General features: G+C 53.6%; 1 protein-coding gene across 1 annotated transcript; it reads right to left on the bottom strand.

Moving 5' to 3' along the window:
• Positions 1–290: 290 nt before the first annotated feature.
• CHRDL2 (chordin like 2) lies at positions 291–22,859 on the bottom strand. The gene is made up of 11 exons (XM_014888706.2): positions 22,698–22,859; positions 16,819–16,931; positions 15,912–16,005; positions 14,872–15,014; positions 12,978–13,071; positions 12,654–12,709; positions 10,746–10,914; positions 9,629–9,823; positions 6,431–6,613; positions 3,025–3,117; positions 291–1,270 (listed from the first exon to the last, which is right to left on the bottom strand). The coding sequence occupies exons 1-11, from the start codon at positions 22,777–22,779 to the stop codon at positions 1,191–1,193; spliced, it is 1,302 nt and encodes a 433-aa protein (XP_014744192.2). The 5' UTR covers positions 22,780–22,859; the 3' UTR covers positions 291–1,190.
• Positions 22,860–24,831: the final 1,972 nt, after the last annotated feature.

The raw sequence follows: 24,831 nt of genomic DNA, 5'->3' as shown, positions 1-24,831 counted from the left end.
GCCTCACAGGGATTTTTTCCTGGATAAACTTCGGCAGCTCAGCCCCACTGTGTGACCCTGGTGAGCAGAGCCAGCTCAGGGCCCAAGCCCCCGGCTCTGTTTTCAGCCCAGAGCCGTGAGCAGACCACAGGCAAATGGGAAGGGGTGATCCCCTATGGAGGAGCAAAGCATCTGTGGGATTTCCCTGCATCCCGACCCTGGGGATGTGGCCTGAGGGAGTGCAAGACCCCACCAGGGCCCCCGAATCTTAACACAGACCCTACAGGGAAAGGAGAAGCAGCAGAGCTAGCTGAATCAAGAAGACTTTTAATCAGATTTGTCAGACAGAGTTGGATCTCCAAATAAATAGATTTATCAAAACAGAATAAAACAAGAATCCAGGGATAAATAGATGTACCAAAACAACCTGAAAATCCCCCAAAGCTGTTTCCAGACAGAGGGAAGGTGATGCTGCTGCACGCCCTCCTCCCCATGCTGCAGAAATGATCCTGTTTGCCCTTTGGGAGATGCCCCTCCTGTGAATACAGCCCCGTAGATATTATATAGGATAGATATAAATATATAGCACAATAAATGCTTAGTAGCAACCTTAGTGCAGTGTTCAGGGTCTCAGACCCTGCCAGCAGGTGGGTCCTCCCAAAACCTACATTTTCAAGTGACCTGCAAAGAGGGAAAAGAATCATCCCAGCTGGAAGGGAGGAGATTTTCAGAAAACACCCCTTGGAGGAGGGCATTCAGCCAAAGAAAGCCCTTTGCAGCTCCCTGGGGCTCCAAGGAAGAGAAGAGGGATGATTTTTCTTTCTTTGCAGGCCATCTTTCCACCAGCAGCTGGTAAGAAGCACAGTCATGTTCTGCTCTGCTGCACGCTCCTGATGCTCCTCAGGAATGCTGGGGTGTCCAGGGTGGATCCCACCTCCTCGTGCCACACCAGGTCTCTCCCTCCTCCCTCTGCTCATCCAACATCTCTGGGACAGCAGGAGGTGATGGCCAAGCTCCTGCCCTCTCCCACTGGAGAGAGGCACCCACACAGCTGGATGGACTGGGATCGTTCTCTGGAGTTGCTGGAATTTCCACTAGTGTAACCTGTATTGCAGTGCCAGTCTATTTAATAATGCAGCTCTGGAGTCCATATATATGTGTATGTGTGTCTGTGTGGAGATAAATCAATAGTTAGAGGAAAGTTCTTTGCTTTACAAGTTCTTAGTTTCCTTCTCTGGGCTTTCTGTCATCCTCAGCTCCGACGTCTGGGCTCGGAAGATGTTCCAGTGACCTGGATGAGCAAGGACAGGCACACATTAGCAACAGCCCTGGAGCAGGAAAGCACAGTTCCCCCACCTGCAGCACCCTCAGCACTGGAGGATCCACAAGGACCTCGCCGTGGGAGAGGTCTGCCCACACCACCAGCCCTGGTCAGAGCAGCTCATCAGGGATCCCAGCCCCAGGTTTGTAGTCTTGCAGTTAAAATGGGATTTTAACTTGGAGGGGCTCTTACCCTTATAATGGCACAATCAATGGCACTTACAATGCTTCTTCTGGAAAACACTTGCACAGTGTGAAAAGAAAAGGGGCTCAGGCTGAAACAGGGATAAATCTCCCTCTCCACCTCTCTAAAGGGTGCTTTGATGTGGTGTTGGGTCCATGTCCTCCCTGGCATGTCTCAGATTTGGGCTGACTTTCTGTCTCTCAGGGGAAGAAGCATTTTGCTTGTGTTCTGTCTCAACCTCAGAAAACCAGAATTTCGGTTTCATGGGCAATGGACAGCCCCATTAGTTTGGGGTGGGTTGCTCAAAACCCTCACACTTATATTCATTTTCTCCTGCTGCCTCAGCCTTGGGTCTTCATTCAGCAACCTATGGTAGGGGAAAATACTGCTGAAGAAGGAACCCCTCTTAGTCCCCCAAGGAGCTGCAGATTTGCATCAAATCACATGTGGAGCTGCAAGCCCCACTCCTCCAAACCAGGACAAAGTGTCCCAGTCCCTCTCCTTGCTCCCCCAAAGAATCCCTGGATGTGCAGGAGGTGGCTGGAGGTGCTTTCCTTCCAGGTGTTCCCTTCCCTCAGTGCAATCCCAGCAAGGATTATGCAGTCCCAATGTCATCACCCCGGGGGTGGAGGGAATATTTTCTAGCTGAATTACTCTTCTGCTGTGAAGAAATTGTGGGTCAGAGCTTTCCTAGGACTTGCAGCCCCGGCATTGGGATGTTTTCACAACAGGGTTATTTGTCAGGAGAAACTGAGGCAAGAAGAAGGAGCCAGAGACTCCACCAGGGTGTGAAGCCCAGCCTGGGAGCAGGGGCTGGAAAATCCCCCAGGGTTTGGTGAAAAGATGCTGTCCCACATGGACTGGGGGTGAAGACAAAGCCCAGCATCCCTGGGGCACCGGGAGTGCCCTGGGCAGCAGCACTGCTCCCACTGACCCCATAACCCACGGGAGCTGGAGGCTGCAGGGTCTCATCCCACTGAACTCCATCCCAGGCAGGAGAGGAGGCCAGCAGGGAGCAGTGTGGCAGCTCTGCTCCACACAGGCACTCCCAGCATGTGCACAGGCACTCCTGCTCTTTGTCATGTTCACTCACATCCCGGAACATCCAGAGTGGTTTTTAAAAATATTTCAACAGTTTATTTTTTTGCTAATCCCTTGCACCATTTTTTTGTTCTCCCCCCCATGCTCCCAGGAGCACCAGATGGATTAGATATAAAAATCAAACAGTTTTACGGGCTCTGGAGAGACAAAACCTCTGGATTTCACAAGACTGCAGCCACTTTTAGAAATCTGGCTGCCCTTTCCAATATCATAAAGTGAAAACGTGGCTGTTAACTAGGAGTGTTGCATATGGGTGTGAAGACAGGTCAGCCCCAACCCAGCTACACTTGCACAAGTGTTTTCCCTAAGGTTCAGCTCCCCACGCCATGCTGGGATTTACACAGCCTTTTTGGAATGGCTGCAGCAGAGCAGGAAATCAGGAGGTTGGTTGGGGCAGGGAGTGCTGGAGGAGTGAGGAAGTGGCATTTTTCTCTCCCTACCTTCATTTGTCCTAGTGATCAGCCTGAAGTTTTGTGCCTCTTGCTTGAATTCTTGTTTGCTGATCTTCTTGGTCTGGATCAGATGGAATATTCCTGCAGAGGGGGACACAGGGCATCAGATTCTGCAATGCCCAATCCAAGGTTTGGATTCTCTGTGCCCTCCTGACACTGTCTGCCCCGGGGTCCTGCAGGACCTGCTGCCAGAGCCTGGTGGGAGCTGGGAATGAATCCAGGGCTGGCCGAGGCCAGGAGACATCTCATTTAAGTGTCAGATTAGGTATTAGGAGGAAATTCTTCCCTGTGAGGGTGGAGGCCCTGGCAGAGGGTGTCCAGAGAAGCTGTGGCTGCTCCTGGATCCCTGGAAGTGTCCAAGGGCAGGATGAAGCAACCTGGTCTCGTGGAAGGTGTCCTGTCCGCAGCAGGGCTGTGGAATGGGGCGGGCTTGAAGCTCCCTTCCAACTCAAACCTTTCTAAGATTCTATGGAAAGAGTCACAGCTTGTTAAATCAGCGTGTTTCACCATGAAGCAGGTGAAAGCAATAGGATTTTGTTGCTCCAGGAAGCACCTCGCCCTGCAGGAGTTGCAATCTCCCCTAAAAGCATAGAAGAAATAAAGGTGAGAGCAAGGGGATGTTGGGATCCCTGTCCCCTCTGCTCACTCTCAAACACCTGTGCTCCCTGGCTGCAGAGACCCCTCCATGCTCAGATGGTTTCCTTTCCTGGAAGCAGCCAGGGACCAAAGCTTTCTATCTCTTTGTCAGCAGCGCTGAAATTGCTCCAGGACAGGAAAAAACACCAGTGACCTCAGCAGAGACTGATATTTCTGCCCCTGCCAGCATTGTCCCCTCAGTGGAGGTGCCTGACTCAGATGTTTGACCCATGCAAACCAGAACCTGCATTTAGCAATGGAAGTGACCTTCCTGTGGGATTAGGGATTATGATATTCCCGTTCTCCTGCAAGGCATGACAAACCAGGCAGGTATGCCTGGAATATCCTTCCCCACCTCTCACTCAGGCTCCCAGAGCATCCAGCCTCTTGCTGCCAGCAGATGGGAGAGGCAACGTGGTCCCCCTTATTTGGTTAAGAGACTTTCCCTGATTCCCAGCAGCAATTACACATAAAAAGAGTATGTAATGAAGGGGAACTGCCTCACAATCCATATAAATGAGATGTTATCAACTGTGGAAAATTAGTACAGGAAGTCAAAGGCGTAGAGAGAAATAGATGGATATTTGGACTATTAATGAGTCCTTTCAGTGGGTTGGGTAAAGAAGTCCTACCAGTAACAAAAGAAGATACTGGCTGGAGGTAATAAAACTGTTATTGACGCAAGAAAGGCACAAGTGTTCAATAAATCCTTCTGGTCTATACTTAGAAAGGAGCAGGAGGGTGTGCTTACAGTCCCCGGGGCTGATGAAGCACTTTCCAGCACATTAGTAACCAAGAGGATATTTTAAACAAGACCTACAAGAGATAAACATCTTTTAATCAACCGACCTAGATAATGGTCTGAGAGCTCTCAGAGAGCTGCCTGAGACCTTTGGCCCCCGGGATGGTGGTGCTGACACATGCCAGGAGCTGGGGAGCAGTGCAGGAACACAGGCTGTGCTCCAGCAGGAATCAGCAGAGCACAAGTTAAGAGCAGTCCACCAGTGCAGAGGCAGGATGGATGGAGCTGGCACAGGGCAATGCCATTTCCTGGCATTCACATGCATCCAGCAGGCAGGAGCATTCCTGGCAGCGTTTGGGATGAGATGGAGTGAGCTGTTGGGGCTGTCAGGCACCTACCACTGTTATTGGTGCTTTAAAGGGGATTTGGACAAAAGATGGGGAGAGCTAGAGGACAACTGGTCAAAAACATCAGCAAGTCCCTTTTCAAAACTCCTGGTGATCTTCAGACCCCTAAAAAGATGAGGAAGCCCACACTGCAACTCTTCTGGAGGCCAGTTGTGCACCACCAGCCAGCTGGGTAAAACTTTTGGCTGGGAGTTGGTGCTGGTTTCTCCTCCCAACTCCTGCTTCGTGGAGGAAACCGTCCTGCCCAGAAATAGCTGAGGCCACGTAGGTATCATGAGCCCATACAAAGGCAGATGGACGAGGTCCAGGTGGGACTTGCAGCCTCTGTACTCCACACACGCTGCTCTGTTGGTAGAGTGATGGACCATGGAGAGGTGGAATCCATATGTGAGTGAGCTCATGCTCTTTCCCAATAATAACACTTCGCTCTGCCAAGCAAAAGAGCTGTGTTGGCCTCGGGGACAAGGGCCTCCCCTGTCCCTGGCTGGCAGGGCTTGGGAGCTCCAGGCAGACGTGAAGCTTTTGGCCTCGGAGGTGCCGAGAAGGTTTGGGTGCTGCCCCGTGCCAAGGAGCGAGGGCAGGAAGCGGCGGGGCCCAGAGCTCAGAGCTGTCCTCAGCTACAAGGTGCCATTGTGAGGGGGCACAGGCAGGGGGGCACGGGCAGGGCAGAGCAGGCAGGGGCAGCATGGAAACATGGTGCCAAGCAGGCCTCCATCTCTGGAGCTAACGTCTCAGGCTGCTATCCACGTGTGCCCAGTGTCAGCAGCTGGCTGAGCTGTCCCTAGGGAGTGGTGTGAAACATGGACATACCAGGAGACCACAATGGTTACACATGTCCAGCACACACAGGCCAAAGGTCACTGTATCCACACGACCAACATCAAGCATTCCAGCTTTTGGGGCAGAGTATGTCCAATGGAAACTCAGGAATGGGGCACTGGGACGCTTCCCTGGGCCACAGAGAAACACAGCACAAATATCTCCTGGACTGGGTGTCCCTGGACTCCTCCAGTCCATAAGAGCAAAGCTGAAGGTGTGGGCAGAGAGAAAGAAGAGATCAGAGCCACTTGACAGCGTGTTTGCCATGCTCTGAGCTCCAGAGGACATGCCAGCAGGAGCATCCAAATCCACCCATCCCAAAAGTGGGCTGGGGACAACTCATCCCCCTTGCACACACTTGTGCAGCAGCTTTCAAGCTGTAGGTGGACTGGGATGTAAAAGAAGAGCAAAAGCAAAACCACAGAGTCACCAGAACAATTCTTTTGTTTGTTTTCCATGTGCATTTGGCATGAGAGCAGGGAGGTTTGGAGGAGCAGCCCCAAGGCCCCTGTCTTGCTTGCCCATGTGCTGTGCCTCCAGATGGTATTGCAGCTCATGGTGAGGTTAGTGGGGCCAAAAGTGGTTTCCAGCCCCATGGTCTGCGTGGAATGCAGGAAAAGAGTGTGAAATGGGGAGTCAGAAAAGCCAGCCTGCTGTCAGCAGGTTTTGATTCACCACGCAAGGGGTGGAGCACCCCGAGAAAAGCCAGAAAAATTGAACAAAGCTTGGAAAGCATCAGGTTTCCACACACACCTCCTGCTCTGCTGGCTGCTTTCATAAAGGTGCTCACCTTTAATCAGCTTCCAGTTGTAGATTTCCACCTCTTCTGCCAGCTCCTTCTCGATGGCCATGGTCCTGAGGATGTCCTTGGAGGCCTCGGAGCGCGGCGGCACAAACGTGTACACCAGGACACGGCTGGGGCTCCTGCCACACCGCGGCGTGGCCATCTCATCCGTGGGTTTGACTCTGGTGTCTGAGCAAGAGCAAGCACAGAGTTCATTAGACAGGGGCAGGAAGCACCATCTCAGCACCCAGGTCATGGAAAAGGCGTTTGGTGCCACGTGGCACAAACGTGTCTGTCCCACGATCTGATCCCCAGCTCCAGGACCAGCAGCAAAGCAGAGGTAAATAAAGGACCTGTGGACCTCCTCATTTTCACGTTTTTCATTCCCCCAGCCTCTGTGCCAGCAGAGGGGATGGGGAAGGGGGATTTTGTCCATCTGGATCCCCCGTGCTCTCCTCAGTGACCTTGATGCCACCATAGCCACAAAGCCATCCATGGCTGGATTCCCCACTTCCCATTTCGCTCCTGTTCAGGGAGGAACATCAGGAGAGCAAAGGGACGAGCCCACAGCAGGGGAGCCTGGCTCAGGCCCACAGGTGGGCTCAGCACCAGCCCCAGCACCCTCCCCACACGGGGTGTCACCACAAGGACATCACTCTGGGTCCTACGTGACTTCTTCAGCATTCTTGGTAAAGAAGAGCTGCTAATTTTCCCCTCTTTTTTCAAATGTATCTGGAGTAATTAAGAATCCCCCGTGGTTTTGGAAGCAGATTTATTGCCTTTGGTTGTGGTCCTTGGAACACAGAGGAGCCCAGCTCTGCTGAATTTAGCCTTGTTCTCCCAGTCAGTTTGGATGCTGAAGCTTTTTACACTACTCGAAAGAAAGTTTGGCTATAAATAGATGCCTGGGGTTTATTTTAGTGAGACAGTTATTTTAGGCCTGATTCTGCTCTCCCCCAGGCTTTCTGAGGTGGTCTTGAGCTCTTCTTGTCTGAGAGGGGATGGAAATACCAATCTTTTTACTGGGAAGTAAACCAGAGCACAGGTGCTCAGTTCTGCAGTTTGGAGTGAGGCAGAGGGGATGACACAGCCCAGCACCCTCACCTGTCCCAGTGAGGGGTCAGGGAGCAGGGAAACCTGTCCCAGAGCCTTAACCTTCACCTGCTCCAGGGCATTGACACAAGCATGGGCTTGTTAAAGCTGGAAAAGTCCTTTAAGAGCATGGAGTCTGTGATTAAAGCCCCGCCTTCACAGCAGGAAAGGAACCCCTGGAATTCAACAGGAATTTAACAACCAAGGAGCATCACACCAGAGCCACTGGAGTGCCCAGAGCATGGAGGAGGAGGAGCAGGGACACAGAGGTCGTGGTCCCCAGCTCTGCCCACAGCAGTGTTCCCCCCATCCAAACAACACAGCACAGCAATTGCCAGGATTGGGGTCCCTCTAGCAGAATCACTGAGCATTCCTCACTTACTGGGTACAGAGGAGGAAGATAAGGACAGTCACAGAAAGCAGCTGGAAAAAGAGCCTGGGCAAAGCCTCCACACAGTGAAGGAAAGGGCAAGGATGTAGCTTGGCTGAGCAATGTGTGTGTGTGTGATCACTATCTGTGAGAACTGGAAAGCAGGAACAAAATCATTTTGGCTGCATCAGGGTGCTTAATTGGAAAGAAAATGAAGTCTGAACAGCAGAGAGATGCAAGCAGGGAAAGTTGTCGGATTTAAACCAGAGAGACCCACTAGAGTGGGAATGCAAGACTGGAAGGGTTCTGCTCAGTCATCACATCCCATTCCCACCAGGCACCACATCATAAATCCTGCTCATAAACATATCAAAAACCTTATTAAAACAAGCTGAGCTTCTGCCCTTCACTCCCCTGGGGAGGCCATCCCAGAACCTCTCCTCTCAGGGGCTGGAAAACCTTGAAAATCTCAGCTCAGATGACTTTGCAGCCATTCCAAAAGATGGCAGTGCCCTTTGCTTGTTCTCCTGGCTGAGACCCCTCCACAGAAACCACTGGAAGATGAGGTCAGAGGGGATCACTTCTGCACCTGCAGCCAGGCTCAGACACTCAGGTACCTTCAGCCTCCCTAGGGCAGCAGTGGGTGGTCCACCAGCTGAACATCTCCTGATAAATGTCAGTACAGAGAGCTATCATCCACAAAACATTCTCCACTGGGAGCAGGAGATGTCACGCCCTGCCACAGCTTTGCCAGGTCTGTGGCTTAAGGCAAACAGCTTTCCAAAAACCAGGGAGCTGAGAGACCCAAAACACACTGAACAGAGAAGGAAAAGAGGTCCTCTCCACCATGGAATCACAGAATCATTCCATTTGGAAAAGACTTTTGAGATCATCAAGTCCAACTGTTCCCCCTGCACTGCCAAGGCACTGCTGGCCCATGGCCCCAAGTGCCACAGAGCTCTTAAATCTCTCTGGGGATGGGGACTCACCACTGCCCTGGGCAGCTGTGCCAGGGCTGGACAACCCTTTGGGAGAAGAAATTTTCTGTGACATCCAAACCAAGCATCCCCTAGCACAGTTCCCTCTCCTCCTGTCCCTGTTCCCTGGAGCAGAACCCGACCCCCCAGGCTGTCCCCTCCTGTCAGGGAGTTGTGCAGACCCACAAGGTCCCCCCCGAGCCTCCTTTTCTCCAGGCTGAGCCCCTTCCCAGCTCCCTCAGCCCCTCCTGGGGCTCCAGCCCCTTTCCATATTCCAGCCCCAGCCCAGTTCTACCTGGACCACCCTAAAATCTGTGTGTTCAACCTCCCCTTGCAGAGATGGGGAGTTCCAGTTCCAGCAAACCATGAGTACCACAGACAGCCCCTCTCCTGGGAAGTGTCCTTGCTCCTCCCTTCACTCCTACACCTCAGCTGTCACAATTTAACCCTCGACTTTTTGTCCCACCTGGAGGTTTGGAGGACAGACTGAAAACATCTTCCATCTGAGTACTCTCAGCGTGTCCTGCCTCAAGCATCTTTCTCCAGACTTCATCCTCCCAACAGATGGAACCTTTTGGGGGTCAGTGCATCTTCCTTACCTCAGGAAAGTCCTGCTGCCCTCCAAGGCAAGCCAACCCTTCCATCAGTGCTTGCCCTGCTGAACGTGTCTGGTGTGAATTCCAGCCACCAGCAATCTGAATCCCTACACATCTGTCAGCCTGAGGCTTCAAACTAAGGTTAAGGAACAGGTAGGATCTCACCTACCTGGACATACTTTACAGCATTTGCCATCTACTTTTTCTGGATATTCACACGGATACTCCTTGGGGCAAGTGATCTTCTGGCAGTCCTGGACGCCGTCCCTGCAGGTGCAGAGGATGCAGGGCAGGAGGCCGTAGAGCCGGAACACCGGGTGCCACACCTCCCCATGGGAGTAGGTCTTGCCATTGTAAACACAGGCTGCAGAGAGAGAAAAGAGCTGCTTGTGGGATTACATCCTCCTCCTGTCTGTAAACCCAAGGTGGAGTCCCTGCCTTTCAGCCCCTCAGACACGGCTGGTCCCGCTGTGAGGAGGAACGAGCTCCTCTGGCAGCGGATCCGGCAGCAGCGGCACCGGGATGTCACCGCCACCACCCCCAGGAGGTGCCATGGGACACAGGGAACAGGCGCCAGGACATGGCTCTGCTGGGCTGGACCACCCTGCTGGGGATGCTGGGGACAGGGGCAAGCGTGGGCAGGACCTCACCTGCCTCCCAACCTCTGGAAGGCCAGGGTCCCTGCGAGGCTGTCACAGGAATGAAGCACAGTGAAGAGTGCCACCTGCTGACTCCTCCATGGAAATTTCTGGAGGTCCCAAAATTTCCTCCAGGCCTTCATCTCCGAGGACTGCAAAGAGCCCTTGCGAAGGCACAATGGTGGGAGAGTGGCCAAGAGGAGAAAGGACCTGTTATTCCCTGCTTTGGATCAAGGGCTTGCCTCCTCATCTCACTGTGCTACTCTCTCCTCCAGGAGGAACACCTGGCACAGCACTGGGTCAGACCCAGCACTTGCACAAGGAGGAATATCCTGTCCTTCTGTGGCACTGTCCTGGAAGGTCCATGTGGAGTCTTCCAGCTGAGCTCCTTCCTTGCCAAGTCCCAGATCTCCAAAACTTTCTAAGGACCAGTCTTCTTCCAACCCATTTTGGAGAGCAGTAGGTTCGTGCAATCAGGAGATTGTGGCCATGAGCACTGAGATACCTGCTCGAGGCTGGCTGTGTAAGGGTGGGGAGAAGGACTTGCTGGTGGAAACCTGTCTCTGAATTAGATTCCCTGAAGAATTCCAAGCTCTGGAGAAGCCACTTTAAGTCACACACAGACTGCCTGGCCTCTCCATCCCTTACCTTTCTTGTGCTTCTCTTTCAAGACAATCTTCACGGTGGTGCCTCCTGTTCCCTTGGGTTTGAAGCTCCTGGGAATTAACTCCAGGGAAGAACTGAGAACAGTGGCCACGGTGGCTCCAGGTGCTTTCCTCCCCACCACCTCTCCCAAGCACTGGTCTTGTGAGTGTCTCTGTGAGCAGCCAGAGAAAAGAGGGGATTCAGACCCTGGCAGTTGAGTTGTTCTCACTCCAAAGCATGCTGGAAAAAGCCATGCAGTGTCCTGCACACCTTCCATCAGGAGTGGAAGGGGCAGAGACCACAGGGATAAGCAATGACCCACAAGCCATATAAATCACAGAAATACTAAAGTTGACTAAGTCCTCTGATATCACAGAGTCCAGCCATTCCCTCAGCACTGCCAAGGCCACCACTATCCCATGTCCTCAAGTGCCACATCCACAGAGCTTTTAAATCCCTGTGGGGATGGGGACTCACCACTGTCCTGGGCAGCTGTGCCAGGGCTGGACAACCCTTTGGGGGAAGAAGCTTCCCTAATATCCAACCTAAACCTCCCCCAGAGTCTGACCCCAACCTGGCTGTCCCCTCCTGTCAGGGAGTTGTGCAGAGCCACAAGGGCCCCCCTGAGCCTCCTTTTCTCCAGGCTGAGCCCCTTCCCAGCTCCCTCAGCCATTCCTGAGGCTCCAGCCCCTTCCCCATCTTGCTGCTGCCACCTCCCAAGGGGTGCTGAGCAGTCAGTGTCAGTGCCCCACACTGGTGTCCTCCTCATGTGGGTCACCCCCACTGGGGCAGCACCTTTCCCTACTCAAGCTCAACCCAATGCCCTCAGAGAACACACTGGAAATGGGAATGGGAAATGGGCTGGTCTTCCCTAGATGGGAAAATGAGGATTGGCATCTGTGTGGTCCAGACAGCATCAGAAAGGTGAGGATGGGCCATATCCTGCTCTCTCACCTGGTAGGCACCAGGGGCTGCCAGCCAGCAGGACTGGAATGCCAGGAACATCCTAGGAACATCCCAGGAACATCCTAGGCTTCCAAGAGCACAGTGCTGGGACAAGACACGCAGCACAAAGGGTCCCCTTGTGTCTATTTTGGAGGTTTTATAGGTGGTGGAGCAGTATGGAAAAGGGCAGAGCCAGGAGCTAAGTGATCTAATCCCACAGACCTGGCATGGGCTGCCCAGCTCTGAAATGTCGCTGTGAAGGATCCCTCAGCAGCCGAGGAGTCACTTTTTCCCTGCTGGGGCTGCTGATACAAACAGCCTGGGGAAGGCAGAGTGGTGGCCAGATCCAGCACTGCCCTCTTGGTGGGAGGCAGGACACCTTGATCCCCAAGGAGAGAGGAGACACCTTCTCCTGGAGGAAAACCCCTCCCAAGAGAGTTTTGGGCTTCTGACTCTACGGATAGGGGTCAGGGCTGGCTGCTGGTCACCTCTGGGTCTGCCCTGACAATGTCCTTTGGCTGTTTAACACTGACCAACAAGGAGGAGAAGTGTCCCAGATTTCCACTTCCTGCAGGTCTTTTGCTCTTCCAAAGATGTCATAGAATCATAGAATGGGAATAATTTGATTTAGGTTGGAAAAATTCTCTAAGGTCATCGAGTGCAGCCCTTTACCTGACACTGCCAGGTCCACCACTAAACCACATCCCTGAGATGCTGCTGAGGGAGAGTAGAAGTCTTTTCCTGGTCTCACCTAGGCTGATCTCTCTCAGCTAGATTCAGCTCCATGGCACGATTCACCTGCACACCAGGTGCCCATGGTTCTGCTGTGCAAGGACCTGAGTGTCCTCCTAAAGCTGCTGGGGCTGATTTCTCTGCAGAGGACAATGTGCAAGGGCATCCTGGGAGCTGTTCAGGGCGCTGTGCTACAAGCAAGAAGTGGAGTTTTAAAATGCAAATGTCACGTACAACACCTCTGTTTAACTGCAGGGGTTCCTCTTCTGTGGACTTCTCAAAGGAGCCATCTGCAAGGGAAAAACATTGTCCTGGAAGATGCTGGGGGCTGAATGGAGGTTTGCTCTCTGTCAGCTCTCCTCCATGTGCAGGAGCTTTGCACATACAATTCATATTACCCAAGGAAAACCCAAGCCCTCAGCTTTTGCTTCCTGGTGCAACCAAGCAGCCTGATTTACAGCCCAGGCTTCCAAAATCCTGCTAAAGTGGCTTGAAATGGCTCCTACAGTCAGGTGGCAATCAGCTGGAGTCTCCCAGCCCTCAGTCCCAGCCCATTACCTTTGCAGATCTGGCAGCAGGAATCTGGCACAGTTAGGGGAGAGGAGCACAGCAGCTCAGGGCAGGTCACCAAGCCACAGTAAATCTGGCCTTCCTAGGAGGGCAGGAGGAAAAAAAACATTGTCAGTGCTATAGAGAGCTGTATGTCCCCCATGCAGGGCTGCCAGCACTTCAAACTGCACAGTTACCATCAATCACTGGGAGGTTCTTCCCAGTGAGGGGAGGTGAGGCCCTGGCACAGGATGCCCAGAGAAGCTGTGGCTGCTCCATCCCTGGAAGTGTCCAAGGCCAGGTCGGGTGAGGTATGGAGCCACCTGGGATAGTGGAAGTTGTCCCTGCCCAGGTGGGACTGAAGGAGCTTTAAGGTCCCTTTCAAACCCAAGCCAAAAACTTTTCCAAATTTGCACCAGTTTGTTGCAGGAATAAGTTTTTGCTGCTTTGCCAAAGGGTAAAAAAAGGATGTTCAGCTGCCAGACCTCGACAGCAAGGTTGTCTTCTCCGTGCAGCAATTCTCTCTGGGGTATCCACAAGCTCCCAGTCAACCAAGACCAAGAGGTCAGCCAAGGATATCCTTAGAAAACCAAACCACAGCTGCCTCTTCTCCCATGAGGAAGCCAGACCGCTGTGTGAGGAGCATGAAGAGGGTGAGGGAAGGTTGGTGGGTGACAGGATCTGGCAGAGGTCACTGCATGTCAAATCCTGCTCTCCACCTGGCGAGTCCAGACCTGCCTCTTCCTTCCTTCTCCTTCTGCCCAGCAGCTCTCAGCAATGACCTGCCCCAGGCAGGAAAGAGCCAGTGCCACAAAAAGCAGGATTTATCCCACAGGCTCTGGTCTTGGGGCAGTTTTCAGAGGGTTAGACCAGCTGTTCACGCAGCTGTTCTAGCAGCTGACAACATCAGACACAGCCCAGGGACATCCCCCTTTTGAAGGCTCCACAGCCAGCCCTTTATTTTCCCCTTTGTATCCAAGGCATTGCCCTGACAAATAAACAGAGCCCGAGTGACAGGCGGGAGGGACATGGAGCCCCACGGGCTCCTGGGGACAGTGGTGGATCAGCACACACAGCTGGATTGGAGGGCTCCTTCCCAGTGTTTCCCACCATCCAGCTGGGGTCCCTAAGAGATGAGCCAGCCTCGAAAGCTGCATCATTTCTACGTGTCACTTATTCCTCCTGCCACCCAGCTCTGAGGTGGGTGCACATACCAGAGGCTCAGACCAGCTATTCCAGGATCACAGATACTTCTCTGTCCAGCATCAGCTGTGTCCACTCTTGGCATGACAGAGGGAGGTGGTTTGGGCTCTTTTGCCCCTTTTATATTTCCTGGCCAAACTTGGTCCCCCCTTTGCTGCAAGCAAAGCACAGAGTGGTGGAGCCTGGCTCTGATGGGTGGTGAAAGCCACACCTGTACCTATCTCCTGTTCCATGGCAGAGGCAGCAGAGGGAATGAGCCGTTCCCTGCCGTGTCCAAGTGCAGTGTCAGCACCTTCAATCCCCTTTCCTCATTCCATCTCAAGGAGGAGGAGCTGCTCCATTTATCTCCTGGCACTCCACACACCTTCCCATGGCCTCTGGCCAGGCTGCCTCACACATCCCGAGCAAAGTGTCAGAGCTCTGCTTTTGATGGATTTTCACAGGATCCCAACCCGTGGGAAAGGGCTGGCAACCTGGTGTGCTGCAAGGTGTCCCTACCCATGGCAGGGGATGGAACCAGAAAAGCTTTAAGGTCCCTTCCAACCTGAGCCATTTTCTGAATCTATGGATCTATAGCTGATAACCCAACGCCAATGACGAACCGTCCCCCCAGGGCTGGTTCTGCCAGGTCTCCTGTGGTTTTTGAGCTGGTGGGACCCTGTTGGGGTGAAGGAGAGCCCCGGGTGCCAGGGTGGCTTACAGAGCAGCTGCACTGCACACACTGGTTGGGCTGGCGGCCGGGGAAGAGCTCGCTGCTGCTGAACATCTCTCCCTGCTGGTACGTGGTCCCGTTGTACTGGCACGACCTGGCGGGTGCACGGAGCCCAGACGGAGATTGTGGCTCTGGAAAAGAGGATGAGACAGGAGCAGGATGAGAGGCAGCCCTTGGCTGGCCCCAGGGCAGCACTGATGGCCCAGCAGCCCACCCCCAAAGAGCCTGCAGCCCTTACACACCACGGGCACTGTGAAGTGGCCAGGGCCCTGCATGGCTGCTCACTGACCCAGCGTCCAAAAGCTTTGGGAGAATGGGGCTGCACTGAGCTCAGCGCAGAGGGAAAACCTGGGAGTCTGACCTCACCAGGTTCTTAACAAAATTCTTGGGTTTTTCCCTCCCCTGGTTGTAACGATTGTCAAATTCAGATGGAGTCAGGAAAAAAGGGCCTGTCTCATGGGTAGTTAGCAAAAAATGAAAATTAATGAGTTTTTCTCCCTTTTTTTTATTCCTAATTTCTCAAATCACTGATGGTTTTTGACTAGCTCTGCCAGCACTCAGGTAGGGAAGGGTTTGGGGCTAAATCTTGAGGTAATCTGTGGGGGTGAAATGAACATATTGAGGTAAAATGAGGTGATCAGTAGCAGCAAGATAGGAAAAGTTTTGGGGCTAAAACTTTAGATAGTCTCCAGTGCAGAGAAGGAAGTTGTTTAAAAACTTTTTTTTCTTTTTAAATCCAAGACACTTTGCTGGCAAATGATCAGAATAAATTGCCAGCTTCTGTTTTGTCCCCGAAGTGTGAAGTGACATTTTGTCCCTACAAAGCTCTTGGGATGTGGGGCAGAAGGTGGCCTGGCAGAGAGCCCTTTTCCATCCAAATGAGACTTTTGGAGGGAAAAAGCAGCCAGAGCTCGGTGGCCAGGGCCAGAGGCAGCATTGCTGCCTTGCCACAAGTGGCAGCAGTGGAGGCACTGCCCTGTAGGACCGTGGCCACCTTGTCACCCCACCCCTGAGGAATGGCCACCTACCAGGACACCTTGGGCAGCACTGCTGGGGGTCCGTGACGGGGCTGGCACACGGCAGAGCTGGGCACTGGATCCGGTAGCACCTGATGTTGGTGTTCTGGGACAGAAAGATGGGTTTGTTTAGTCCACAGGGAACCTTCAGTTCACTGTTCAGCCCTGCTAGAGGAGGAACACAACAGTATCACAGCAAACCGTGCTGGCTGTAACCCAGCAGGGATGTCTCCAGCCCTGGCTCATCAGCCAAGGCCACCCATCATCTGAGAGCAGCCCTGAGCCACCTCCAGCCACAGCCCACCAGTGCTGCAGAGGCAGAACCATGCAGTCACTGAACGATTTACCTGTGAAGGAACCTTAAAGATCTGTCCCACCTCCTGTTATGAGCAGGAGCACCTTCCACTGTCCCAGATTGCTCCAGCCTGGCCTTGGACACTGCCAGGGATCCAGGGGCAGCCACAGCTGCTCTGGGCACCCTGTGCCAGGGCCTGCCCACCCTCACAGGGAACAATTTCTTGTGAACATATTAATCTAAATCTCCCCTCTTTTAGTTTAAAACCCTTCCCTTGTCCTATCGTTATCTTCCAGCATTAAAAATAACTCTCCATCTTTTTCACAAGCTCCCTTGAAGTACCCAAAGGGTCTCCTCAAGCTCAACGGCAGCTCCCTCACAAGATCAACCCAACACCCCCCAGGGGGACAGCTTTCCCAAAGGGAGGAGGTAAATCCAGCATCACTATGGGACAGGAAAGGGCTCTGTGGTCAAGTGACACAGCGGGACCCATCTGCTTCAAAGCTGCCTCGTGAAGCCCCAGCACAGCAGCAGCAGCAGCAGTGCAGCAGCAGCAGTGCAGCAGCAGTGCAGCAGCAGTGCAGCAGTGTCCCTGGCAGCCCACACAGCCCCCTGGGGACGTGCCTCGGAGCAGCTGCAGCGGATGCAGTACATCAGCCCCTGGGGCTCCAGGTACGGGTGCCAGCTCTCCCCAGGGCTGTACTTCTTGCCGTTGAAGTCGCAGAACGTGTCTGGCCCTGCAAGTGAACCAGGAGAAGCTGGGTGAGAAAAGGGAGAGCCTCCTTCCCCGTAAGGGAACTGTGTTTCCCCCCAGTTTTATTTTTTTGCATGCATTTTGTACACTGGGACCCATCCCACCCCAATGGCAACTCCTCTGAGCACACTGGACTCCCTTTGCAAGAAAGGAACAGAATGGGTGGTTTGAGGCAGAAAATAGAGTTTTCACTATAAAACAGAAATGCCCACTGGAAGATGGAGAGGTGATTTCAGGGTGATGCTTCAGGATGGAATTTCCCCCAGTGAGATTCGAATGGTTGGGAGTGGTGACAGAGAAGGGAGACCCTGAATTTAGGGGACATTTTCACTGTTACCCAAAAAGAAACAAAAAGAAGAAAGGTGGCGGAAAGAACAAACAAAAAAATTCTGGGTAAAAACACGTTCTGGGTAAAAACCTTTTGCTCCCCCTAAGAGCTTCAGCTCATTCTCTCAAGGATCCATGGACTGGGCTGCTTGTGCCATCCCACCAGGTCTCAGCCCTTTGGTTTTACCTGGCTTGATGCAGCACTGGTCTGACTGAGTGGCTGCTTTTTGATTTATGGGGCTGTACAGGGGGACAGCAAGTCCACCTTACCCACTTTTCATCCCCAAAAGCATCAACACATGGGTTTTTTTTTCCTTCTTGATCCTGTTATCCTGAGAAGAGCCAGTTTCCAGCTGTGCTCCTGAACTGGAGGTGTCTGTCCCAGGAATGCTCCAGACCTGCCTCCACTGGTATGGGTTAAACCTCACCATGGCACAAATGAGATGGTGCCCAGCACAAGCAGTGGAGGAGATCCCTTTGGAGACCTGTGCCCTCCCCATGTTTTAGCAGGTCCTTATCCACCTCCCTCATCCCAAGTCCATAGTTACAAACCAATCTCCTGGCAGGACCTGGTAGCCTGCAGCAGGAGCCCGTGGGACAAGGTGTGGCCAGGATCACCTCAAACCCCTCAGGACTTTGGCCAAGAGCCCAGATTCAGTCACCCTTAATGTTCACACCCACAAGCATCACCTGGTCCTGCAGGAGTGAGCTCCAAACCTGGCAGGGCCTGCAGGAACCTGGACCCTCTAACAGCCAGGGTGCTGCTCCCACTGTCCCAAACTGCTGTGACATTGCCAAAGCCCTGACCAGCCCAGGTCTGCATGTGATTTTCGTGGTTTACGTGCTCACAGCCCCTCTGAAAACCAAAGGTGATGTAAAAGGTTATGTCATGGAGGCAATTTGAGGTAGTTTGGGTGATGGCATTGCTCGAAGGCAGTGGAGACTTTACAGTTCCTGAGGCATTTATGGCTCTTTTAAAACCTTGCACCCTGGGGATGCAGGAGAGGGGGAGAGCTGTTTTCCAAGGCATGATTCCCACCACACAGTGCATGAATTCAGGTGAGCTTGTAGGTGCTGACCCTGCCAGGCTGTTGGGAAGGCTCCTTAATGAATAGCAAAGGGTCCCCAGAATTATCTCAGTGAAGTTCACTGCCCCAAGGATGCTAAGAGCCACCCCACGCTCCACTCTGTCACCTGGGACACAGCAGTGGCTCAGAGGGCCCAGCTGGTTGTGTGCCACCTTGCCAAAGCTGGAGATGCCACCTGCTTGATGGATTTCTGCAATCAACCAGATAAAATTCACCCAAATGTGCTGGGGTGGGCTGCAGTCCCTCCTCCAGCTCATGCCCCTCCTCAGGGTGAACCCAGGGGATGCTCCATCATGGCCAGACCCTCTGGCCAGCAGGAAAGGCAGCCCTGTGGGTCTACAAAGATCCTTGTAGGTCTCTTCCAACTCCAGGCCTGCCAGCAGATTTGAGCCTCTCTTGGATGGTTTTAAGCACTTGATTCTCCAGGCTGTACCTTCCCAAGTGGTGACCACCAGCTGTCCAGACTGCCTGGCCCAGGCACAGCAGCGTGGGACATCTGCAGATGTGGAGGTTTGCTATAGCTTTGGAGTGGATGTCACCAGAGGGACAGGCAGAGGCATTTTCCTTCCTTTTCCCTGATCAGGAGCTCACATTGTCCCCATAGCTCTTGACATGTCAGCAGCTCCCTATTCCTGGCCAGGCAGGTCATGAGCTTACAGCAAACCACACAAAACTGCTGAGCATGAGGCTTGAACATGAGGAACCCCAGAAGAGAGAGGAAAAAACCTCCACAAAACTAAAAAACAAAACCAAACAAAAAAACCAAAACTACCAAACAAAAACTAAACAAAAAGAAAATCACAGTTTTGCAAAAGGGTGAGAAAATGACTTCATCTTTCCCTGCTTGCAGCATCCTCATGAATTATGCTGAGGGTGAAGAAATCGAGTTGCCTCACTGTGACGCGGCCCCGCTCAGCTCACAGGCTCCCATGCCAGTTGGCTGCTTCCTTCAAACATTTAATCACAAGTGGAGCCCTGGTTTGGGTCCAGCCCTCGAAAGCAGCCTGATTCATGTCTGCAAAGGGCCTGCTGGTAAAATTAAAGCTGACTGGCAGTGCTGGGCAGCAGGAGACACTTGTTGGCATCTCAGTAGTGCTATGTTTTTGCAAGAGGTGTTTGGGCAAAAGCAAGATGAAGATGGATGGATGGATGGATGGATGGATGGATGGATGGATGGATGGATGGATGCTTAAAAGCTGGAGGGTCTGGACCATTTCTTCCCATGCCAGGCTAATAATTTCATTTTCAGAGGTCAAACTTTGCATATCATCCTAATTCACTTGGAGTGAAAAGCTGTTTGTGGCAGTGAATTGCTCCCGTGCTGATCAGTAAGGTGATCTTACTGCACCTTCAGCAGCAGCAGCACACTCAGAAAAGTCATGTGGGTTTGCTTCTCACTGGATCTGGAGCAGGTGAAGAAGTTGTGGGGTGGCATCATGTCGGTGGCTGGTGTCTGAGACACATCCTAAGGAGACATTGCCTTCTTGTGCTGTGAGGGATGCAGCCAGGATGGGTTTCTCCACACCATCCATGGATTGCTGTCTCTGAACCACTTTGTGAAGATGCTGCTCAGAGCTTCTGCAACAGCCTCCTGTGAGGTTTCAATTTCCTGGTAGCTGGAAAGCTTCCCACAATACCCATCCTACATCTTTAATGTCCTTTCCAACCCAAGCCACATGTGATTCTGTGATTCTGTCTCTGGGAGTGTTCTGAGCAATTTGATGGCTCAACAAGAGGTTGTGGGGTCTTGCTCATCTCCCCTCACTCCTTTTCTCCCATTTCCTCCTGAGGCTGAGGGAGAAGGGCAGTCCTGCATCCCCAGATGGCACCTTTGGAGTTGTCTCCGTGTCTGAGCTGAGCTCTCAGCTCCAGCAGCTTTTCTGGAGGTCACACACCTGCCAGCCAGCGCCGTGCTGGGCATGAGGGAGGGAGTTCATGCAAACCAGTTTGTAAGTTTTAAGAGCAGCCATAAATAAAGTGTAAAGAGCACTGTCTGGTACACAGAGTCCAGGCGCTCTTATGACAGCCTTGTATTTATGAAAGGCTTAAAATGCAACTTAGCTGAGAGGGCACTGATTAAAACACACTGGGCCCTTGACATGTGGCATCCTAAAGACTCCTCTGACATCCAGATCAATTCCTACACGCTCACCCCGCTCAGCTCTGGGCTGGAAATATCTTCTTGGGACTTTGGGAGCTCGGAAAACTCTGTAGCTCTGAAAATTCAGCCTGATGAAGCATCTCTGAGTTCTCCAGAGTGGAGAAGCCAGGCAGACAGGCTCCTGCTTCCCTCCACTCCTTCCCAAGGGAATGCTCCGTTACCTTTAGCAGGGCGTGCAGCCCTCGCCTGCCCCTTGCCATGGGCGTGGTAGCACTCTCTTTCCATCATGGTCCTTCCCATCTTGGAGCACCCTTCATCCCTGCTGGATCCAAACTTGTGGGGACACAGGGATCTCGGGAAGCCCCTTTTCTCTAGCAATGTTAAAAAGAAATGAAACAGCAGCTTCCAAGCTCGTGGGGAAAACCACTGCCCCGTGCTCTCCAGAGATGCTGGTGTTTAAATGCCTCCAGCCAAAACATCATTGCGTTCAACCATTGCCCCTGAATTACTCAGAATGCAGCACATTCGCCCCAGTAACCTGTGCCTCTGATATTTTTTTCAGCTGGAGTGCAAATCCCCTAAAATAGCCTGTTTCTGTGGGCAAATTCTTCTTTTCTGACTTGCCTTCAAGCCCGAGCATTTCTGCTTCTCACCTATTTTTAGCCACGACACTGTAGGTCCCTTGGCTGATGAGCCTGCTCGTAACTAATTTATTCCTGTCTTCACTCTCCCTGAACACCCAGCCCTGAGAAAAGTGTGAGGCTGCAGAGGTGGATGGTGTGGAGAAGTCCAGAGTTTGATGATGACTCTGTCACCCAAACCACCCTGCCCCTGACCTCGGGGCAAGTCCTGGCCAAGCCCTCCACGTGGTGTGATATGCCCTGTGGCAAAGCTGAAGTGTTTCAGAGCTGGGGAGTGACCCTGGACCTCCCTGCTCCAGCTCTGCTTCAATGCCATAGTCACCAGCTCTTTACCAACATTGTAAATCCTGCAAACGGGCCCCAACACTCCCTCCCAAATCAGACAAACCCTTACTGCCCCATCCAGCACAGTTCATGCCCAATTTACGGGCTGTTACCACCTCCAAAGAGCAAACATCTCACCTAACACCTGTTCCACCTTCTGGACTGTCTCTGTCCTCTTCCCAACCCTACCACGGCAGCCTAGAGGCAGGGAGTCAGACCACATCCCCTGCTCAAGAAACAGATGCTGAGCCCAGGGAAGGGAAAGGAGCTGAATTCACTCGGATTTTGCTCTCTAGGGCTTTGCAAAGCCCCATCCATCCACCCGCCTTTTCCCCAGCACACCCCACAGTCGGGATGAGCAATCCAGCGCTCATATTTTGGGTCCACACTCCAGGAGGATGATTATTTGAGTGCCTAATGCACTGCTGGCAGCGGGCAAGTTGTAAATCACCCTGACGAAGCCACCGGCAGACTGCTGGGATTCCAGGAGATTAAAGGCAAGAAGAAATGTAGGGACACACCAGGTCCTGCTCAATTTGCTCAGAGCTCTGGTGGCTCTGGGAAGTTGCAAGGGTGCTCAGCACCCACTGGTAGGGTCCCAAGCCAAGCCCCAATTAACACGTCCAGCACCCTCCAAGCTCCTGAACAGCTCTGGCCAAGTCCTTCAAGCCTTTTTGTGGGAAGTGCCAAACCTCCCTTCCTAATGCCAAACCTTCTGTGCCTCAGTCAGCCCGCTGGGAGCAAAAGTGAGAGAGACTGAGGGATGGACAAGGGACGGACAAAGGATGGATATGGAGGAAAGCCCCCAGCTTTGTTTGGGGCGGGGGAGGCATCGTCCCTGTCCCCGTCCCCTCTCGGAGGGGAGATGCACTCGTGCAGGGTGGGATCTGAGCAGAGGAAGGTCTGTAAGACAACCTCCTGCTCTGTGGCATTTCTAGCCCGTGGAAGGGGGTCCCAGACCTTCCTCCAGCCCCCGGAGCCCCCCAGCCCCCTCAGTGCAGTGCTCGGTGCCCCGCAGAGCAGGCGGGGACAGCAGCAGGCAGAGGGGGACACAGCCCTGTCCCCAGCAGCGCAGGACAGGACACCTGGCTGCTCGCAGGGCTGGGACATCCCAGCCACGGAGGTCCAACACCTGCCAGGGTCAGGAGCCTCCCTGTGCCCTCAGCCGTGCCCCAAAGCACCCCCGCACGTTCCTGGGGACCCCGGTGCCGGCAAACTGGGGCACGGAGGGCAGCAGCGCAGCCGGGACAAGAGCGGGTCAGACTTACGAGCCCGGGCTCGGCTCTCGGAGGCGAGGAGGAGCAGGAGGCACCGCAGGAGGAAGGCGAGGGGACCCGCCCCGGGAAGCATCGCAGCGCGGTGCTGGTGCCCTGGGGCTTCGGTCCCGGTGCCCGGGGCAGCGCTGCCCGACGTGCCGGTGATGTCTCGGGGTCTGTGCCGGGGGCTTCGCTCCCGCTGCTGCTGCCGCGGTCTCGGTTCCGGAGTCGGGCGCCTCGGAGGACGGTGCGGTGGCCGGAGGTGCCGGTGGCCGGGATGGCGGTGCCCGGGATGGCGGTGCCCGGGATGGCGGTGCCGGCAGCGCTCCGGTGCCGGTGTCAGGAGTGTCGGTGCCCAGGGGTGCCGGTGCCCGGGGCTGTGGATGCCCGGAGGTGCCGCGGTGCCGGTGCCGCGGTACCGGTGGTCCGGTGGTGCCCGTGCCCGGGGATGCCGATGCTGGGGGTGCTGTCGTGCCGCTCGGTGGTGCCGGTGCCCGGGGGTGCCGGTGCCGGTGCCCGGCGGGGCTCGTCTCGCTCCGATCAAAGGCGCCTCCTTTAGGGAGAGCCGAGGAGTTGTTTGTTGGTATTAAAGGCGGAGATGGAAGCGGGAGGGGGGATCCGCAGGGTGGGTATTTAAATTTTTTTTATTATTGTTATATTCCCACTTTTTGGGGGGGGTGTTTTAGGAAATTCCTCGGCGGCGGGAGGGAGGAGGGAGGGCGGGCGGGGAGGTGGTGCGGGAGCCGCAGGGTTAACCCCTGCAGCCCTGCAGCCCGGCCGGGGCTCTGCCGGGCTGCACCTCGCCCTGGGGCTGCGAGCCAAGAGGTGACATTAATGGGGTACATCACCAAACCCCAAACACGGCCCGGCTGCTCCCCTTCTCCCTGTCAAACGGCACCTGGACACCCGCCTGTCCCCACCAGCTGCTTGACATTCCCTCGGCTTCATAAAGCCCTTTAAATGACCAGTGTAGCCCCTGCCTTCAGGAACCCCCCCGGCCGCAGCCCACAATCCCAAACCCTCCTCCCACCGCCCAGCAGCGTGGAGAGCAGCGCTCCCACCCAGCTGCCGTCCGACGGGCATGGAACACCATCCCCTGGAAAACCACTGCTCATGCCGTCATCCCTGCAGAAGCCACCTGGCCTCCACACAACGTTGCTCCTGTTCCTGCTGCTCCCCAGATCCTGCACGAAGTGGTCCAGCTCGGGCTGCCAGCCCTTCTCTACCTGCCTGTGGGGCTCAGCTTTCTGCTCTCAAAGATCCTCATGGAGAAGTTGGGCAGCACCGGATCCTCCCTGAGCAGCTGTGTTTCCTCAGCAGGGCCACTTCCCGTGGCTAGGATAAGCCAAGGCCACCAGTTCATTATGGAGGTGAGTTTCTACAGCTTCCTTAGACCTGATTTCGTGTGGTTTTTTACCCATTGCTCCTGTTCCACCCTCTCAACTCGTAGGACACTTCATTAGCACACGAAATACAGGTTTTAATGCAGCAATGAACACCTTCATGTTCCACCACTGGGAAGGCTTGGATGGAGCTCCCAGACCTTGCAGGACTGCTGGGATTCTTCTTTGCAAATTAATTCATGCCTACAACACAAGGTCTCTCTCTTCCCATCATCTCCTTCAGCTTTCTCCCAGCCAGGGAGGAGCTGTCATCACCTGTGATCCCTTTGGTGACAGGAGGTCTCCTCCATCAGACAAGTTATTCATTTTTTTCTCTTAATTCAAGCTCAGGATTGTGCTTTCCAGAGTGTGAGATCTTTGTGCCTGCTGCCATCCCACACTGAGAGTGGCACCAAGCCACTGGTTTGCCACAGTGTCCCCAAACCCCTTATCCTGGTCACACCAACCACAAGGCCCATTTCTTACAGAGAAGAAAGAAATCAAGGGCAATTTCTGCAGGAAAAAAACTCTTCTTTCCATCCATCTACCAATTTTGTCTGTCTCTAACTCTACCCCAGGTTCCAACACATCCCCGTGTACCAAACCATGTTTGCAGGTGCCTGTTCCTGGAGCTGGATATGAGGGAAATCTTTGTAATAAGAAAGCTTTTGATATCCCTTTAAATCACCAGCTTTGTTATTTTCTCTTTAAGCTGCCAGCAAAAGAAATCAAGATGCATTTCTTTGCCCAAATGGGCTGGACAT

The sequence above is a fragment of the Sturnus vulgaris genome, chromosome 2 (assembly GCF_052056855.1).
Source record: "Sturnus vulgaris isolate bStuVul1 chromosome 2, bStuVul1.hap1, whole genome shotgun sequence".
Lineage (NCBI taxonomy): Eukaryota > Metazoa > Chordata > Aves > Passeriformes > Sturnidae > Sturnus > Sturnus vulgaris.
The sequence above is the reverse complement of the archived record's forward strand: the minus strand, read 5'-3'. Positions and strand labels throughout refer to the sequence as shown.

Excerpts from the sequence above, each read along its gene's own strand:
- CHRDL2 (XM_014888706.2), bottom strand. The coding sequence starts at position 22,779 with ATGCTTCCCGGGGCGGGTCCCCTCGCCTTCCTCCTGCGGTGCCTCCTG. Across the intron at positions 15,015-15,911 it reads GTGCTGCCCAAGGTGTCCTG|AGCCACAATCTCCGTCTGGG; the intron begins GTAGGTGGCCAT and ends CCTCTTTTCCAG. Across the intron at positions 3,118-6,430 it reads CAACTGGAAGCTGATTAAAG|GAATATTCCATCTGATCCAG; the intron begins GTGAGCACCTTT and ends CCCCCTCTGCAG.